The 19,248-nt window shown below is 59.2% G+C and overlaps 1 protein-coding gene across 1 annotated transcript in view; it reads left to right on the plus strand.

Annotated features, from left to right (window-relative positions):
• Positions 1-19,248, plus strand: part of LOC125918010 (phosphatidylserine synthase 2) — a 23,722-nt gene continuing 4,474 nt past the window's right edge. Inside the window, exons 1-4 of the mRNA XM_049624068.1 lie at positions 1-447; positions 7,167-7,268; positions 14,697-14,779; positions 18,420-18,487. Coding sequence (XP_049480025.1) covers positions 266-447; positions 7,167-7,268; positions 14,697-14,779; positions 18,420-18,487 — 435 coding nt within the window. The 5' untranslated portion in view covers positions 1-265. The remainder of the gene's footprint in view (positions 448-7,166; positions 7,269-14,696; positions 14,780-18,419; positions 18,488-19,248) is intronic.

The raw sequence follows: 19,248 nt of genomic DNA on the forward strand, positions 1-19,248 counted from the left end.
TCCTTCCCAGCAAGCACTGCTTCTGACCCGCGGCGTCGGAGACTACGAGACCCAGCGTGCCCCGCGGCCCGGCCGCAGGGACTACAAGTCCCACAACGCACCGCCCACCCTTTCCTAGCCGCCCCCAACCCCTGCTCTCCCAAGACCCCGCCGTGGGAGCGCCGCGACCCCTTCCCGGCGCTCCTCGCGCCGTGCGCAGCGCGCCCTCGCGGTGACCCGCTGTGCGTGGGGTCAAGGCGCGGGGCGGAGCGGCTGGGCTGGCGCCATGCGGAGGGGTGAGCGCAGAGGCGCGGGGGGACCGCGGCAGGGGTCCCCTGTGCCGGCGGGCAAGGCCTCGCTGGAGGAGCCGCCCGACGGCGCGACCGCAGGCCGAGCGAGCGGGCCGGGCGCGGGCCGCCGCAGCACGGAGTCCGAGGTCTACGACGACGGCACCAACACCTTTTTCTGGTGAGGGGCGGCGGTCGGCGGGGGGGCCCCGGGGGGCGCGAGGGTGATGGGCACGTCGTGCTGGGATGGAGGGGCGCCTGCGAGACCCGCCCGGCCGCGGCTGGTCCCTCGCGGCGGTCCCGCCCGGCACCTGTGACCCCTGCCCCATATCCCGGGAGGAGTAGGCTCCAGAGTCATGTCGGAGAGGCTTTTCCTGTCCCAAATCCACCTGTGCCCGCTGTCATTCTTGTTTCTTCGCAGCGCCTGCGTCGTGCGGAATCGGCTTCTCCCCCCAGCGCGTAGCAGTAACGTTAGCGCGAGCACCTTCCCACGTGCCAGGAGTTGAGCGGCTGTTTGTCAAATAAGGGTTCTGTCTCTTTTCAGGGGCTTCTCGCGGAGCCTGCTCTTCGACCCCCGTACCGCTGTCTGCAAGCCAGGCCCCGGGGTCAGGCTGCTCGCAGTCTGCCTCAACGGGTGTTGGGGAGGGAGAGGCCCCCGGGAGCCTTCCTGACCGCTCCCCCCGCCCCGAGCCTGTGTTGGAAGAGTTCACGCTCTTGCTTTATGCTGAATTGGGCACTTCTGTATGTGAGGTCCCAGGCGTGGCTCCTACGCCACATGGCTCTGTGACCTTGGACTAGCCCTTCACCTTCCCCAGCCTCCTTGCTGCTCTGTAAGAGAGAGAAACCCCGTGTACTAGACAGCATGCTTCTTGAGGGCTGGGGTTTGGTTTTCTTTGCTGGATGCTGAGTTCCTGTCAAGAATACAGTGCCTGCATTTGAGGCCTGCGGTAGGCCCTGGGGGACAGAGGGAGGTAGATGTGGCCTCCAGCTGCAACGGGAATGCCACGTGGAGGCAGCTTTTCAGAGAACCGGACTGTGGGATTGTCACGGAAGGTCTGATCGGGGAATGCGGAGAGCCTGACGGGAGTAATTGGACGTTTCAGGGGAGGGTGCCGCAGCAGGGACAGAAACCGAAGAGGAGGCGCGCGTGGGGCCGAATGGGTGTCGTGGTTTTTTTCGGATTCGGGAGAGGTACAGGGTGGTGGTGGGTGTTGATAGGGCTGCAGCCCTGCATCTGGACGACGTTGGTGTCTTCCCTGTGGGTGCTGGCCGCTGCCGTGCAGGGTTGGCTTTCAGCCTTGCTTTGGGGACACGGTGCATTCAGGTGGCCTCGGAGCCCGTGGGAGCGAGACAGGGATGGCATGCCTCATCCAGGGCGTTGTGGCCCCTGAGCTAGAGACCGGAGCACCCTTGGACCTGCTGGGCCTGCGGCATGCAGGCCAGGCCTCTCCACCAGCTGTGTCTGTGAGCACGCCCCTTCGGGCTGCAGGAGGGAGGGCTTCATCCTAGGACACGGCGGCTGTCCTTGTTTCCTGCTCGTGCACATATTTGGGGGCCCCAACTGGGTGCCCGTTGCTGTTCTAGGGACTGCAGCAGAGAACCAAACAGGAAGCTTAGACTTTGGCGTAAGCCTGGGGCCTCAGAATCACGAGATATACTGGCTGAAGGGGATGCATCAGCAGGAACCGGGGAGCACACGCCTCACCTCGTGCAGTGAAAGGCAGACGCCCACCACAGCCCTCGGGTCCTGTGTACAAAGGTGCTTGGTCAGTCGGGTACTGGACACACAGGTGCCTGCTATAGCCGAGTTTACCTATGAGGAGGGCTGCTGGGGGCCTGGAAGGCTTTCCAGGAGGAAGTGTGACAGGGCTGGCTAGCTTCAGGGGCCTGCCTCGTGGATCTCCTGGGTGGAGGGCTCCTGCCTCCCCACCGCGGGTGTGAGGGGTGCTGTGCTTTGTGGTCCGTGCAGGCCCTTGCTGCGTCCCAAGCCCCCCATCACCTGTACAGGGGAAGGAACTTCTCGTTTCTCCTGGCAGGTAACCAGATGCCTGCTTGGTGAGAATTACTCATTCTTGCCTGTAGAGCTTAGCCACTCGCCACCTTTTTAGTCTCTCCTCACTGACTTGATGTGTTACGGTTTTGAAAACTTTTGTGTTTGAGAGAGTTTTAATAACGAATGGTACAAAACCTCCTGTAAAGACTAAAAGTTAATATTTGTGGAAATGATTTTTTTGTTCCAGAATTACTCAAAGGAACTTTTGCAGGATTCGAAACCTTACTTTTAGGGTTTTCCCCAAAGATGCCCAGTGATGGTGGTTGTGCACGGCCACGCAGGAGGACTCTGTGGAGTGTCTTTGTTATCCCTTGTCGGCCAGGGGCTGTGTAATTCGGTTCAGGGTTTGCCTGCGCCTTGGAGCTTGAGGCTGGCCTCCCGGAAACAAGGCCCAAGGGGGCGGGCGTGAGGACTGCCGGGGTCTGTGGTGGCAAGGACACCAAGTCTTCTACTGGTTGTGGTGGTCCTCTGGTGCAGAACATCCAGGGGGAAGCAGGACCGCAGACTCAGAGGAACGGCACAAAGATGTGTCAGCCCTCGTTTTCTAAAGATTCTCTGGGAGCCACTTGGAGACTTGATGTCCTGGAGAGGTGCTACTGAACGCTGCCACCTGTGGATGGAAGGTGGGTGAATTGCCACCGGATTGGCACACTTCCTAACCAGCTCCTAAAGCAGGGAGGGGAGGGACGGTTGTGACGTTGTGGGAGTGCTTGCCGTGTGCTTGTGTCTTGTAACACTGGGCCTTGGGTGAGCACTCTCGGCGACCCCAGGACTCTTGTCCACAGTGTCCGATAGTAGCAGCAAGAGTGCGCAGGGGTGATCTCGGTGCCCCGGGTTCTGGAAAATGCCTTTCTCAGTCATTGTGGGGTAGGGGTTTGCCAGCTCTGCCCGGATCTGGAAAGCTTGACTCTGCAGCGGATTCCTCTTTGGTCATGTTGATCAGCAGCCGGGGAGGGTCAGTGTCATGGCCGCAGGCACTTCTGGCACACCTGGGGCAGGCCCTCTGGTCTTGGCCTTTCCTGGCCGAGGCTGCCTTGTGCTCTCAGTGTGCCAGCCACACCTTCGTGTTTTCTCTAATTGGTTTGGCGGGCCTGCCTTCCTGCCCACTTGGCATAATGAGCGTGGTCATCTCGAGAGAGGGACTGACGGCTGGGTATTTTCCACTCATCGTGGCAGGGAGCCAGCTGTCCTCACGCCCTCGCCCTTGCTGAGTGACTGGAGAGTCACGGGATTTACGGCCGCTCAGAGCTCCCTGAGTTCTCTATTAGCCACTGACCCAGAGGATGTGCTGGTCTTCCCAGCACCAGGGAGGGGGGACAGGGGGCGTCTGGGAGGGACAGGAGGTCTCCCCGAGCGTTCCACACGTGGAAATGGTGCTCTGAAAGACGAAGAAAGCTGCTCAAGACCGCAAGTCTACTGAGTGGCAAAGCTGATGACCAAAATCCGTGTTTTCCCACTGGGTCCCATTGCCTCTGCAGGGAAAACTGTCAGAGCAGGAAACGTAGACTTCACAGGGAAAAATGGGAGGAAAGCGCAGGCCGTGGATTGAGCGGTGGTCTGAAAGAATTCTCGGCATTCTGTGTCCTGGGCGCCGACCTGGCATTTCCCTTTACCGCTGCCGGCTGCCCGTAGTGGCTGCTGTGTCAGGGATCGAGTCCTGACCATGCAAACCCCACTTCGTCTTCCTGACAGCAGGTAGTCTGCACCTACGTTTGTGCCTTCATCCAGAGTGCCTCTGTATCTATCTGTGAGTTTGGGTTTTGTGTCTAGATTCCACGCGTAGGAGAGATCACGTGGTGTTTGTCTTTCTCCGACTGATCTCAGCACGATGCCCTCGAGGGCCACCTGTGTTGCCGATGGCAAGATTTCATTCCTGGGTGTGGCCGGGTAACATTCCTTTCCGTCCAGTCCAGTCCGGTCTGTGGGCACTTGGGCTGTTTGAGTAACGCAGCAGTTCCCTAGGGGAGCGTGTGTCTTTCCAACTTGGCGTCTTGTTCCCTCCAGTCCCCAGTGGTGGGATGGCTGAGTCTTACGGCAACTTTATTCTCGTCCCTCGAGGAACCTCCATACTGTTTGCAGAGGCTGCACCAGTTCGCGCCACCGACAGCGCGTGGGGTCCCCTTCTCCTCATCCTCTCCGACACTGGTGGTTTGTCTTTTTGACGCTAGTCATTCTGACAGGTGTCAGGTGACAGCTCACTGGTTTTGATTTGCATTTCCCCGATAATGAGTGCCGTCGAGCACCTTTCCACGTGTCTGTTGGCCATTGTGTCTTTGGGAAAGCGTCTGCTCAGGTCCCCTTGCTGTACAGAAGGAGGGAGCCTTCGTAAAGATGCATTTCATCATAATTTAGTAATGAAAATTTTACTTTCTAGTAGCACTTGACCTTAGCAGTTCTGAAGTCTGTTGTTCTGCGAGACTTTGGTGCCCTGTGCTCTACCTCTGGGTCCTGGACTTTGTGCTCCTTCCTGCCTCGGATGGGACAGAGGGAGGCCTACTTATTCCTTATTCCTGTTTCCACTGACCGAGTGACAGTGGGAACATTTATTTCAAAGGACAAGAAGTTGTTTTTCATTTTCAGATAATCCTTGTGTTTTTTCGGAGGATGGAAAGATCTGTGACTGGAGCTGTCTGGGGCTCCTCAGGGAATGTGTCTTAGCCCAGAGAAACGATAGGAAGATTATCGTGTTTGTGGAAATTAATACGAAAGAAGCCAGAGGGTTGAAGTCATTTTTTAAGTCCTGGGACAAAAGCTTCTGTGCTCCAGAGATGCGGTTTCGGTGGGGCACCTGCAGGGTGCCTCTCGTGCTGTGTGTTTCTTAGATCCTGGCAGGACCCGGTGCCTGTGTGTGAAGTTGGGGGGGGGGGGGGTGCCCAGCGGGCCCCTGCACAGCACCTTGGCGTCCTGATGTCCCTGAAGCCACGTGGACGGGTCCTGGGCCACAGCGGATCAACGAGGTGTTCCCTTTGCCCCTCGGGTCTCTTCCAGACCATGTGGTCGTCTCTCCTCAAACTGACTAGCTTGTTTTTCCTTCTGCAAGTCTGATGCCAGTTGGTGGGCTGTTAATCTAGTTTACTCTCCTTCCTCCCTGAGGCTGGGGCTCCTTCCCATCCCTTTTCTCATAGACACTTGCCTTGCTGGGAACCCTCTGGGCCAGGTGGCCGCGCAGGCCCATGGCCAGGCCCCTGGGACAGTCCCGTCCCTTTCCGAGGCAGATGGCTCCCAGCAGGTGCTCCCATGAACCCTGCACACTGTTGGTCTGCCTGCTGTGGGCACTTCTCCCAGTTCTGGAGGCCTGGAGCCCCTTGGTCCGACCTGTCACTGGTGGGGAAACAACTTGCCACTTCGGAAACATGCACCCTTTGGAGAAACCCGTTGAGAACTCCTGGGACAGGAATTGGGCCCAGTGGGTTCTTGCTCTGTGCTCCTTACCTGTGCTGGTCTCTGGGTGGTGTCTTCTCGAAGGTACACGGGACGGGCGTTCTGCCCCGTGCCCTGTAGACCGCTCCGGCTCTCCCGGCATGCTTCCCTGGATCCTGACCTTGCACCAGCAATGGTCGATTCGTAACGTTTTGTTGTAAGTCGCTGTACAGTGAATCTGTTTGTAGCTTTGGTGCGCGTAGCTTCCTGGAACCGCCGTCACGGGCCAGGCACAGAACAGGACCTCACTCCGGCCTCTGGCCCGGTCTCTGTCCTCGTAGCTTGGCCTTGGAGAAGGCCACGTAAGTGGGGTCGTGTGGTGCGTGCGTCCCGGAGACGGGCCTCTCGGCGTGCCTGAGGCCCCCACAGCCGAGCGGTATTGTGTGTGGCACAGCCTCCATCATCCAGGTGTTTTAGGGATGTCCGGTCAGTTAGTGATGAGTCTGCAGTGGGGTCTGCCGGTTTCCGGTCTCTGCTTCCGTCCCCGTCCCCTCCGCGCCTCGGGTGGGTTACGTCTCCGCTGTTGCCGCAGGGATGCAGTGAGCCTTCTCCGCTTCCCGGTCTCCGCGTCCGGGAGACCACATCTGCCACATGGAGTCCATGTTGATCCGTGCAGCGTCTCCTTCGGCCGCGGCGGCCCCATCACGGTGGTACGGTGGCCGCTTGCCGTGGGCGGACACGTTTTGAAGAGCTGGGGCGGAGAACAGTCTGTTTCGCCGTTTCTCTTGCCCTTCTTCCGTTCGCGGCAGCCTGGTTTCTCTCTGCCTCCGGCAGCACTCTTGGAGCAGCCCTGCTTCTCTCCTTACTGTCTCCTCTTTCCTGCCCAGAGAGTGTTCAGTTCATTCCTGAAAGACGTTTGTGCTGGATGTGGAAGCATCCTCACTCAGGGATGAGGACACGAGGCGCGGAGGGGTCGCGTCCTCCCCAAGGACTCGCAGGTGTCAGATGTGGAGAGCCAGGGTAGTGCCTGGAGTCTCGGCGTCAGCCGCTCGCCCCGCAGTCCGGGTGCCTGCCCGGTGCGGGCCCTGTTTCCCGGGGAGGCCGTCCGCTGGCTCACGGACGGGGCCGGAGCCCGTGTCTCTCCGCGGCGGACACGCACCGTCTCGCTTTGGGTCCGGGGGTCCCTTTCTCCGTGTTCTTGGGCTGTCCTTCCGGAGCTCCCGGATGTGGTCGCTTCACGAATTGCGAGGCTGGTCGTATCTTGCTCAGTGGAAACCGCCGCGTTTACCTGCTGCCCGCCGCCTCCACCCCGGACCCCGCGGGGCCGCAGCCTCCTCTGAGCCACAGCCCGCGGCGCCCACCGCGCCACCGCTCTTCCCGCCCGGCCGCCGGCTCCCAGCCGGGGTTTCCGAGCTGCGGCTGTGCCCGCGCGTCCCAGGTGCGGTAGCGCTCCGGGCTCTGACGCCAGCCGTGTGTTTGGGTTTCAGGCGCGCCCACACCCTGACGGTGCTCTTCATCCTCACCTGTGTGCTCGGCTACGTGACTCTGCTGGAGGAGACGCCTCGGGACACGGCCTATAACACCAAGAGGTAACACGGCCCCCGGCCTGGCGGGTGCAGGCACCTGGCGTGCTTGGGTGGGGGGGTCCCTGCTCTCCGCGGGCTGGCCTGTGGCTCGCGGGGCCAGTATGCACTCGCGGGCTGGCCGGGCTCCCGGTGTCCCCGCCGCGTGTGCCCGAAGCGTCTCTCCCAGGCTGCCTCCTGGAGCTCTGTGCTGTGTTTACCCCTCCTCCACCTGTCTCAGGACTCCTGAGGGTGCTGCCCCTCGTGGACCTGCAGCCAGTGAGGGATTCGCGCGAGTAACAGACCAGAATGTGCCTCAGCGCCTCCAGGGGTGGAGCCCAAGAGGGGTCCTGGTCACTAGTTCTGGCGGGAGGGATGGTTTCCCTACACATCCCACCAGCAGTGCCCTGGACCCTGCCCGAGTGTCCTACGGTTCGGCTCAGTCCTGCAAGATCACCCCCCATCACCCCTGCAGGTGCCAGCCACATGCCCCAGTTGTCACCGGTGCTTCTGACCAAATGGCTGCAAATCAGAGGTTTCTGTGACCCCCTTCTTGGTACTATTAAGTTGCTAGAGCGGCTCACAGAACTCGGGGAAGCGTGTTGCTAGATCACCGGTTGATTAAAAAGGAAGTAAGTGGGGGACAGCCAGGGGTGAGAGGTGCCCGGGGCGAGGTCTGAGGGCTTGGGGCGTCTGAGCCCGCTCCAGGCACGCCACTCTCCCCTGACCTACACCTGTTCACCAACCCAGAAGTTCTCAAAACTTGGTGCCCTGGGTCTTGTGGAGGATGAGTGACTGTCCCGTTGCCTTTGGTGATTTGACTCAGCCTTCAGCGCCTCTCCCATCCCCGGAGGTCAGGGGGTGGGACAGAGAGTTCCAGCCCTCCAGTCCCGCGGCTGGTTCTCCTGACGGCCAGTCCTCACCCTCAGGTGAGGGTCTGAGACTCGCCTCAGTAACATAACACAAGAAACCTTTAGCCCTTCAGAAATCCCTGCGGTTTTAGGGGCTCTGTGCCAGGGGTGGGGCGGGGCGGGGGTGGAGGCCAAGTGTTTCTTATTATAAATCACGGGACCACAGAGCCTGTGAGTTTGGGCGTCTGAGAGTGTACAGATTTGCGTGTGCTCCTGCTGCGCTGAGCTCTGATACTGCTGCTTTTGGAAAATTTTAAGTGGGCTTCTCGGGCATGATGCCGTTGTGCGGGTCAGGAAGCGGGTGCTGCCTTTGCGGTATTATTTCCAGACTCGCTGGCCGGTTGTGTCCCTTGCTGGAATCCCACGGATTCTGAGGCCACTCTCAGAAGTGTGTGAGGAAGATTGGCTGGCTTTAGAGCAGATTCCCGTGAGGTTTCTGCACTGGATGGACTCCCCCAGGCTCGGGAAGCCCCTGTTGCAACTCTGACCCACTTGCCCTGGTGTGACGGGCACCAGGGCAGGGACAGAGGCAGAGGGCAGCGCCGGAGGACCGGAGGTCAGATTTGGTTGGTGGGGCCAGGCTTGTAAAGTAGGGGTGTTAGCGCCGGCCCAGAAGTGCGTCCTAAGCACCGTTCTTTGCTCTCAGGCATCAGTAGCCCGTGAGGACGCCGGGTGCTCTCTCAGCTGTGTGCGGCTGCCCATGAGTGCACGCGCTTCAGAGCCCCCAGTTTGTCTCCCAGGCCACAGCCAGAGGGTGGGGGCTCTGCCCCTGCGCCGTGTCCCTGGCTCCTGGTTGCACGCCCTGTGGGCCGCCTTCCTGCATCTCTCACGCTGTCCCCCGGGTGGCTTTGCCGGGTCTGTCTCTTGTTTTCTGAGCCCTGGGTGTCAGCCTGGGGCCCAGCACGTCTGCACACGGCACTGCCCATTACTTGGTGTCCCACTGGTGCAGGGGGGCTGCTCGGTGCAGCATGTGTGGGTGATGGGGTCCAGAAGTACAGGGAGCTTGGCCCTTCTGGGGGGCCCCAGGTTGCCCTCACTGTGGCGGGTCCCTCATCAGGGACACTGAACCTGTGGTTGTAGGAGACAGGGAGGCTGTGGTGGGAGCCCGAGTGTGCTCAGCGGGCATTTCCAAGTAGAAGGTGGCCTTCTCTGTGCTTTTGTCTGTTAGTGCCAGGTGTCTGCTGGGCCCAGATGGGCAGAGACCAGAAAGAAAGCGGGACTTGGTCACATTCAAGAGGTGTCCCCCCTTGGCTGTGGGGTCAGGCCAGAAGTGAGCAGTTCCAATGACACCAGGCAAGAGTTGTCACAGGTAGGGCACAACCCCAGCCACAGTGGGCCCATGCAGGGCACCCTCGGAGTGCCCTCCAAGGGCAAGGCCTGGGTTCTGACTCATCGGACACCTGCCAGGGAGCCCCTCCAGCCTAGACCCAGGGGCACGTCCCACCTCTTGGCCCCGTACCGGCTCCTATCCTGAGCCGCCCCTGCACGCGAGTGGCTGGGACAGTGAGCAGCAGGTGCCTGGGCCCTCGCCCAGCAGCCCCTGTGCACGGTCACTGAAGGAGAGGCCTTGAGGGGGGTGGGGATGTGAGGGCTCCTGGACACTTTGCTGCTCTGAAGTTATGTGTCCTGGGGACACTGGAGGTCTTCGTAGCTCACAGTCTCTGTCCTTCCTGGGACAGAGAAGAGCCACCTTCCTGGCCCCGTAATTCTGCACGTGGTGCCTGGAACCTACTCCTGGCTCGTCCCTGGAGGCCTTGCTTCGGCCCCATTCTCGCGCCACTCGTGGCTCTGCTGCTGCTTCCCAGGATCTCCTGGGTGTGTGGACGCGTGGGCACACAGCCTGCCTCCAGCTCAGCACGCCTGCCTGGCTGAGGCTGGCACTTCCGGGCAGCCCCCCAGCCCCAGCCCCAGGCCCGCCCTTTGGTAGCACATCAGAGCTTTCGATGCGCTCAGGCTTATGTCTTGTGTAAAGGAAGAGCTTCTAAAAATTATGCTGTTAAAAAAAACCCAATGAGTACGTCGTTAAAAAAGTAGGAAGTTGGCTTGTGTTCTGTAAGCTCTCCATTTCAGCTTGTGTGTATTGTTCTTTTTATGGGTCTAACAAGTCCTGTTACTTTGGGGGAGTAGGTTTTGTTTTTCTCTTGAAGTCAAGTTTATCGACCAGTAATTTAATGCAACATGTGTCTAACCAGAGCACGGCTCAGTGAGTTTCCACAGATGCACACACCTGTGGAGATGCAGCCCTCCGCACGGGCCGTCTGTCCCCACAGGTTTCTCTTGTCTCCTGTACCGTTTCGTGTACACGGAGTCACCCACCCTGCACACTGTGTCTGGCTTCTTCCGCTGGGCATGATGGTCTCGTGACGTCCGCGTTGCGGTGTCCATCGGTGGGGCAGGATTGCTGGGGGTGTATGCTGTGTGGATGGGCTTCACCCTATCGTCACCATTTACCCATCGGCGACATTTGGGACGATGGCATGCATGTACACAGTGTATACACAGAGATACGTAAGTTATTACATGTAAAATGTGAACGTACTTTGCGTATTAGAACACACAGGACATACAACGTACTCCGAACACTGAGGAGGAACAAAGCTGGAGGAACGACACCAGCTGGCCTCGCTATGAGGCTGCAGTGACGAGGCCAGTGTGGTGTCGGCAGAGCGTTCGGCTGGGACGGACTGGGGGGTGCAGGTACGTGCCCACGTCAATGCAGTCGCCTCGTCGCTGCACAGGAGCAAAGGCATCAGGGGAGAGCCTTCTCAACAGACGGTCCCGGAACAGCGGAGAGTTCCCTGCGAGAAAGGAGACTGGATACGGGCTCTTCACTTCTCACGATAATTCATTGAGAAGGTTTATAGACCAAAGTGTAAAATACGAAGCTGTACAACTTCCTGAAAAGACAGTAGAAAATCTGGCGATCTTGGGTTTTCAAAGATGACACCAGAAGTTTGACAGTCTCTTGTAGAACTAAAGTTATTCTAACCATGGAATCCGGTAATTGGACTTGTAGGTGTTTATCGAAATTAAAGTGAAAACTCGTGTCTACACAAAAACCTGCACGTGGATGTTGTACCAGCTTTATTCTAATTGTCCAAATGTGGAAGTGGCCAGCGTGCCCTCCAGTAGGTAAACGGATAAACAGAAACAGGTACATCCAGACGATGAAATGTTATTAAGCAGCAAAATGAAATGAGGTATGAAGCCATTGTCAGATAACAAAAATTGAAGTAAATTTAAAGATCAAGTTGGCTTTGTTCAGTGATTGATGGATGGGCGGTGTCCCATCCAGCAGTAGAAGGGACTCTGCCAGGCTTTTTAAAGACAGAAGGGTGGCGGTGAAGGAAGTCATTAACAGAGACCACATGGTTTGGGGCAGGGTCACCCTCCTGAGGGGGCAGAAGGGGGCTGCGGGCCAGCTAGTCCCATGTGGGCCGGTTAAAGGTTGCGCTCCTGGGACCGATACTACACTTTGTTTGGGTGGGGATTGAGTCGTGCTTTGCTGACATGGGGCTCAGCCCAAGTGACTTTGTTTTGGGCCTGCTGTCTCCTTTTTTAACACTGCAGAGACGTAGGTGAAACTCAGACGCGTCTTAAGTGAAAGAAGCTATGTGGAAAGGCCACGCACACTGCAACCGTGTGACTCTGGTAAAGGTGCAGTGGTGGTAAGGTCACTGGTTTCTAGGGCAGTGGGGGAGCCAGTGGTAGAGCGCTGGGGAGTGTGGGGAGTGTTTTGAGTGTTCTGTACGATAACTATGATGGTAGACCTGTGACTGTGCGTTGGTCAGTGTCCACAGGACTCAACAACACAGAGTAAACCTAATGTTCACAAGTGAAGGAAAGATAATTTCGGACGTCGGGGACCCAGGAAGGGATGCAGACTGTGGCCAGACTCTCGGGGTGTTACAAACGCGTGAAACCCCCTCGCTGAAGGGGCGGGAGTCCGTAAGACTCAAGGCAGGGCACCCGCCCGCGAGCGCCGGGCTCCAGTTGACTGAAGTCGTTCCCGGCGGGGTCAGGTGACCGGTTCTGATCCTGCGGCCCGCGTCCTGGAGTGGAACAACCGAGTACGTGGCCGGCGGCCGGTGGGAGCCCCGTGCGGTCTCACCGCTGAGTGGGAGGTTACAGGGGATCGAGGGGAGGACGGGCCCTGGGGTAACGGGTGGTGGTTGGAGACGTAGTAAGAACTCGTGTTTAGCTTAACGTAGGTACAGCTGGCTGCGCAGAGAAACATTTCTCATTTGTGTGTTTGCACGGTTTGTACGCACAGCTCTGACTATCGGCCGAGAGGCCCAGAAGCTATAATGCCCGAGTGGCAAGGAGCACGTCACCCCCCAGAACGTGGCTCCCAAGACCATCCTCCAGGGAAGGAGCCCAGAGAAATGGCTGGGCTCTGGGAAGGGGCTCCCAGAGAAATGGCTGAACCCAGGCCTGGGGCAGGAGATGCCAGGAAGGTCTGGGAGGGTCGTCTAGCGCCAGAAAGAAAGTGCTCAGAAAAAAGCACAACAGATGGGGTTATGTTAAAGCTCTGATACAGGAGACCATCGAAAGGGCTCCCAATGGTCAAAGTAGGTAAATGGATACAATTTGAGCAAAAAAAAAAAAAAAATCTATAAATTATTACCACATTATAATCCAAGGTATAAAATGCATATCCGTGAGTCCGTGCCAATATAAATGATAAAGAAGTGAGGGAGAAGAGACAAGTAGCCCGTGTAGATAAATTCCAGATAAACATAGGTGCTCCCCAGCCCTTGCGTGCAGGCTGTGTAGAGGGACCCCTCCCCCCAAGAGCAGAGCAGGGAGGGCACCTGACAGGTGTGTCCCAGCCAGGGGACGTCAGAGATCATGTCGGTGTGATGTGATCTTACTCCCAAAAACAAGATCGAAATCACAGAAAGCGGCAGATGGCATTCGCTAAGGGTCGTCCTCCAGAGCACCTGACCGGTCTTCAAACTGCAGGCCATCCAAAACAACGCCTGAGGCACTGTCACAGCCCAGGGGGGTTTTGACCCCGAATGTCACGGGGGTCCTGGTGGGGTCCTGGGCCAGGAAAGGGACTTTGGATGAAAAGTGAGAAAGTCTGAAAACAGTGGACTGTGGTTAATGTACCGGTGTGGATTCGTAAATTGTGACAGACGCCCCATCCTCACGTCGGGTGTTAACGCAGACCTGGGTGCAGGGAGTGGGGGGGATACTGTACATCCTTCACCTGACTCACGGATCTTGCCAAGTGACCCTAAACACTGCCTTAAGATGTACAACCGAGGTTGGAATTGAGAGTCTGACCTGGTGAGGGCAGGTGGGGCACAGGCGCCCTGAGACTTCACCTCCCTCGTTCTGTTCTGGTGGTGACTTCTCTGGGAGTCACCTGTGGCTCCAAAGCTATCTCTCGGTCGTGCCAGGAGGGGCCTCTCCTGGGGGTGGAGGGTGTCACACTGGGAGTGCTGCCTAGTGGGGGTCTGTGTGCCCCTCCAGGCAGCCCCTTGCAGACTTCCCGCCTCCCCACACCCTGCCCTGAGCAGTGGGCACCTCACGGGCCCTCTGTGTCAGCCCCTGTGATGGGGATGTGGGTCCCGCCCTGCTGAGCGCAGTGGCCAGTGTCCGTCTGTCCCTCCACACTTACTGTGGTCCGGAGGCCGGCAGGAGCAGGGAGCCTGTCCTACTCGGGACAGGACCACTCTGCACACCCACAGCAGCATGCTGCCCGGTGCGATCGGAACACACCCTGGCCACACGGGGGCGGGCAGGAGCGGAGGGGCTGGCAGGCGGTGTCCTGTGGGGCCCGGCCTCATGGGTGCCTGCCCTGGACCCTGGGCGCTCTTAGCAGGTGGGGGGGGGGGGGGCAGGTGCTTCCAGGCTGACGCCTCCGGCCTCCCGTGTGGTGTCGCATCGTGCGTGTTGGAGGGCAGCAGCCCAGCTGCAAACTGCGATGTGCGTCCCTGCCGGCAGTGGGGAGGGCAGGCGGCACTGCCCCCCTCAGACCCTGCGCTGGGCGGGCGGTGGCCATGTGAACGGAGCGTGAGCACCGCTGTCTGCGTGTCCTCCTTGCTCCTGTCCCCCCCCCCTCCCCGTGCAGGCACGTGTCTGTGTGTCTGTGCACGTGTGGTTGCAGCACGTCCGCTTGGTCCTGTTGTGAATTAGCCCCGTGGGGACTGCGTGGGGGGTGCTGCCCTTGCCTTGCGGGAGCAGAGAGCCTTCCGACCCTGGCATCCTTCTGTCTTCGGCGGGCCCTCGGTGCCCTGGGTGGTCACGTGTGGAATTTCAGGGGCTCTTTCAATGGGAAGCACACACACTAGTGGGCACCACTTTGCCACCTAGACGACGCACAGCCTCCACCAAGGGTCTCGTCCCAAGGGCGGGTCTGCCTCTGGCAGTTGGCCTGGGCGCCCCCCCCCCCCCCCCCCCCCCCCCGCGAGGCCCGGCCTCCCCTCCCTGGGGACAGGGGCTGTCGCTGCAGAGGGCATCCTGGGGTCCCTCCTACCCCCAACCTCCCGCCTGGGAGACACACACTGAGGGGCTGTTTGTTCTTTGTTTGCAGAGGTATTGTGGCCAGTATTTTGGTTTTCTTATGTTTTGGAGTCACACAAGCTAAAGACGGGCCATTTTCCAGACCTCATCCAGGTAACTCGCCCTTTCTCTTTCCGTGTGTGCCCATGTGACGGTTCTGTCCCGAGCAGTCGCTCCGTGTCTGTGCTGCTGGGTGTGAATGTCCTGTCCTCCTCTTCCCAGCCCCTCCCGCCAGCCAGGGCGCACTGTCACAGCTGAGGGCGAGGGCTGGGTTTCCTGCAGCCCCTTCTCCCGTCTCTCCGCTCCTCACCTTGTCCCGCAGCTGTCCTTACCCCCTGTGCGCCTTCCACCCACTGTGTCTCAGGGGGCCGCTTCTACAGACCTTGGTGCCCTAGGACTGGCCAGCGGGGTCGGCATGGGCTTCAGCTGGTGGCCCTGCCATTGGCCTGCTCACTGGGTGCCATCTGCAATGAGTTCTCCTGTCTCTAACCCCCAACCCCCAAGTTGAGGGAGTTCCAACAACCCCCTGGGCCTCGGAGCTGCAGAGCAATGCTCGAGCTGCCCCCTAGTCCTGCCCCCCTGCCCCGCCCCCCCCCTGCTGGCCCTGCCCCCTAGCCCTGCCCCTGCCCCCCCCACTGCTGGTCCTCTTCCCTAGCCCTGCCCCTGCCCCCCACCTCTGGTCCTGCCCCCTGCCCTGCCCCAGCCCCAGTGTGTCTAGGGCTCCAGCCTCATTGAGGGGCTGCCTCTAAGGGCAAGGCATGGTTGGTTTCCTGAAATGTTACAACTTAGTAACCTTTGTAATCTTAGAACCTTTGTTTCTTTTCTGTCTTAATAGGGGTGTGTATTCATTGTAGAATACTTGGAAAGTACAAAAAGTATTTTAAAATAGAAACAAAAGCCACTCACAGGAAGAAGCCACTGTTAAGGTTTAGTGTGTTTTTGCACATGGTACACACGTAGCATTTAAACATGGGATCCTACTCTGTGTGGTTTTATATCAGAGTTCCTCACTTCAGGGAAACACAAAGACCCCCTTACTAATTTTTTACTTGACAACTAGATATTTAATGGCTGCTCGTTTGGTGGTCATCTGAACGCACTCCGGTTTGTTTACCAGTCGTATCATTGCCTGTGTCCGATCATTCGTGTAGCACAAAGTCCTGGGAGGAGAAGCAGCAGCTTAAAGAGCGGGACTATTTTAGGCCGTGCTGGAGGCGACCGGACTGCCCTGGGGAAGGGGTCGGTGAGCGCTGTGGCTGTGAGCTAGTCCCCGGGTGCTCCGAGCGGTACGGGGGCACCTGCCTGGGGAACCTGCGCTGGCTGGTCTCACCGGCCACTCTGCCCCCCTCGATGCCTGGTTGGAACGCTGACACTGGCTGACACCGCCTGGTGCCTGCCGGAGGGGCAGTGGTGAGTGCACGCAGCTGCACGGCCTGGCCCCGCGGCTCCCCACCTGCTCAGTCTTCTGGGCCTCAGAAGGGTCTGAACTAGCCAGAGTGAGAGAACAATTTAAAACCCACCAAAAGTCATGACAAAAGTCCGGGTGCCTGTTGGATCGGCCGGGAAGAGTTCTGGAGAGTCAGCGGACGGAGGGGGGGGCAGAGCAGGTCGCTTGTGGGCGCTGGGCCCAGCCTGGGATCGGACAGCGGTGGGCAGCTGCTTGGCCTCTGGGCTCCTGGGAGGCCCTGCATCCCGTCCAATCTGGGGTGCCGGTCACCCGCCCCCATGTTGCGTGCTGGGCTCTGCTGCGCCTGCCTTTCGGTTTGGTTGCTGGGTGTGAGCGGCTTCCCTGCCGGTCTGTGATTTACCGAATGCAGAGGCCCGCTCTGGGGCACCTGCTCCCTCGTGGCGGGCAGGACGCCTCAAACTTGTCAAGTCAGAGCACATGGGAAGTGGTCCCCTCAATCCTGGGCAGCACGCCATGGGGACGGTGGGGAGGGTTTTCTGGCCCAGAAAAAAGGTGCTTTGTTGGGAAACTTGAATTGGCTACAGTTCCAGTTGAAACTGGCCCGTGAAAAAGGCACCCTTCTCTTCACGATTTCTGTTTTCATGCGTGGCTCCCTCTGGAAGCTGGAGTAAACAGAATATTGTGAGGGCTGCGGGGGCCGCTGGATTTGATGCGCAGGAAGAAAGTGGGTGTGCAGGTGGGGCGGGTGCTCGGGGAAACCAGGGGCGCACCCGCTGCGTGTTTGGGGGCGGGGCGGGCCCTGGGGGTTCTACAGGTGGAGGGGGATGGGCAGTGGGGCATGGCCAGCTGGAGGCCCTCTGATGGGGGAGGGGAGCAGACGAGCTCAGTGTCACAGGGCCCGTGAGGAAGGTGCCCTCGCATGGCTGTGGGGCGAGCGCTCCGGGGAAGCACCCTGAGTCGCTTTACCGCAGGCCCTTTTAGATCCTGCTGCAGCCTTGACCAGAGAACTTTCCAGGCTTTTCCCAGACTCCACGGCAGCAAGGCTAGTTTGTCACGTCCACTGTTTACCCCACGCCCGGAGGCACTTGAGCAAAGCGTCCTTCGGGCTTTGTGCTTCCTGCCTGCGTGAGCTGCAAGCGGAGGTTTCACAAGCCCGAGGGTGCTGGCTGGGCCCCGGAGCCCCACACAAGCGCCTCCTTACCAGCTGCCCTCCCTCCCCCTGCCGGCGGCTGGGATCCCCAGGGCCAGCGGGGCCAAGGTCTCTTCCACATTTGTAAGCACCACCGTTGTTATTCAAGGAAAATCGTTTTTAAAACTAAGCTGGTGGTGTTTCTTTAAGCAGACACAAGCAACGGGAAAGTAGATAGTTTAGGCCGGTATTAAACAGGATTGTCAGGATTGTTGGAAGGTGAAAGTTGTCATTTGTGGTTTTTTTAATTTATTTTGAGAGGGCGTGCACGTGAGTGGGGGGCGGGGCAGAGGGAGAGAATCCCAAGCCGACTCCAGGCTGCCGGCGCAGAGCCCCCTGTGGGGCTTGGTCTCATGGACCCTGAGGTCGCGACCTGAGCCGAAGCCAAGAGCCACGTGCTCCCCGTCATTTGTCTCAGACGATGGTTTTAGATGCTTCCTCTGCTGCTCTTTCCTCCCCTGGTGAAAATCTGAGCCTCCCCTTTCAAGGGATGAAAACCAGGTGGCCGATAAAAGGAATTTGGGGGACAGGTGGTTTTTTTCTCTGCTTTATTAAGATTTCATTGGCCCAGAACAACGTGTGGGTTTAAGGTAGACCAGGTGATTGACAGCCCCCCGTCACCCCCGCAGAATTAGTTTCTTTTTTGTGGTGAGAACACTGAAGATCGCCCTCAGCAGCTGTGAAGTGTGTATTCCGGGGACCCGCGGTGCGGGTGGAGATGGGAGTCTCCTGAAGGTTCGACAGAAGCAGGGTCGGTCTAGCCTCCGGCTTGGCATTGGAGACCGTTGTCAGTGCAACTCACCGCGTTAGCGCTGAAGGAAAACGAAGTCTCCTACGCATTCGTGGTGAAAACTTAGCATGCTGGGATTCATAGGTTTTCTTAACTCGCCAAAAGGCATCCGGCAGAAACCCACTGCAGGTTTCCTCAGCGGTAAAGGTCAGAGGTCTCACCGGTACACACGCGCAAGGGCGCTGGCTGCCCCCGCTTCTGGCCCCGGGGGGGGGGGGGGGGGGAAGCTGGGAGCACTGGCCGGAGGCATCGGGGCCGGAGGCATGGGCATAGCCCAAGCTCGCTTCCGAGTGAGGCCTCGCGCAGGCGTGCTGCCGGCCAGCGGCGGGGCTGGCGCCCCTGACGCTCGTGTTCTGTGTCTCTGTAGCTTACTGGAGGTTCTGGCTCTGCGTCAGCGTGGTCTATGAGCTGTTCCTCATCTTCATACTCTTCCAGGTGAGCGGGTTTTCTTGGATAATCTGGGGGTGTGGGCGGTGCCGCGGCCCCGGTAAGCGAAGGGTGTCCGAGCGGGCTTTGCCCACCAGCCCCTCGGGAGCTTTGGCAGGAAGCGAGGCTGTGAGGGGGGCCCTCCAGAAGGGTCCGCTTTGGGAAGGCTGCGGGCACCGCGTCTCAGCAGGGTCTCTGCCCTGAGCCGCGTGTGGGCCCTGCCCAGACGGCCCCCGCTGGCGAGCGGGGACGGGGCCCAGTGGGACGGTCTGCTCGGGTGGGACGCCTGCCTGTCCCCTGAGCAGCAGGGTCCCACCCCTGGGGAGGGCGGCACCCCCACTAGCTGGTCCTGGGGTTTAGTCCTCGGGGCTTCTCCCTCCGAGTGCACCTTGTGCAGCAGGATGGTCCGGAGGGAGGCCGGAACGTTCTCCGTAGTAAACCGTGGCTCCCCACTTGCTGGCACTGGTGTCTCTTTACTAAAGCTTTTCCTTCTGCTCAACCCCACGTGCACCTAGACGGTGACCTTCAGTTTACAAAGTACTTTCTTATTCACAAGCTCACAGCTCCCGTCAGTTCTGTCTCTCGTGGTTTATCGCCACGTGGTGAGATTCACTCTTAGCGCGGTGTATGGTTCTGAGTGTTGACAGCTGTATGTGTAAACCCATGTCTAGGACACAACAGTGGCTCGTGTCCCCCAGAGCGCCGACCTGCTCTCCCTCCACCACCAAGTCCTGCCCTGTGGGAACCCCCTGGGGGCGCGCTCGCTTGTG

This window comes from Panthera uncia, unplaced genomic scaffold (genome assembly GCF_023721935.1).
Source record: "Panthera uncia isolate 11264 unplaced genomic scaffold, Puncia_PCG_1.0 HiC_scaffold_366, whole genome shotgun sequence".
Lineage (NCBI taxonomy): Eukaryota > Metazoa > Chordata > Mammalia > Carnivora > Felidae > Panthera > Panthera uncia.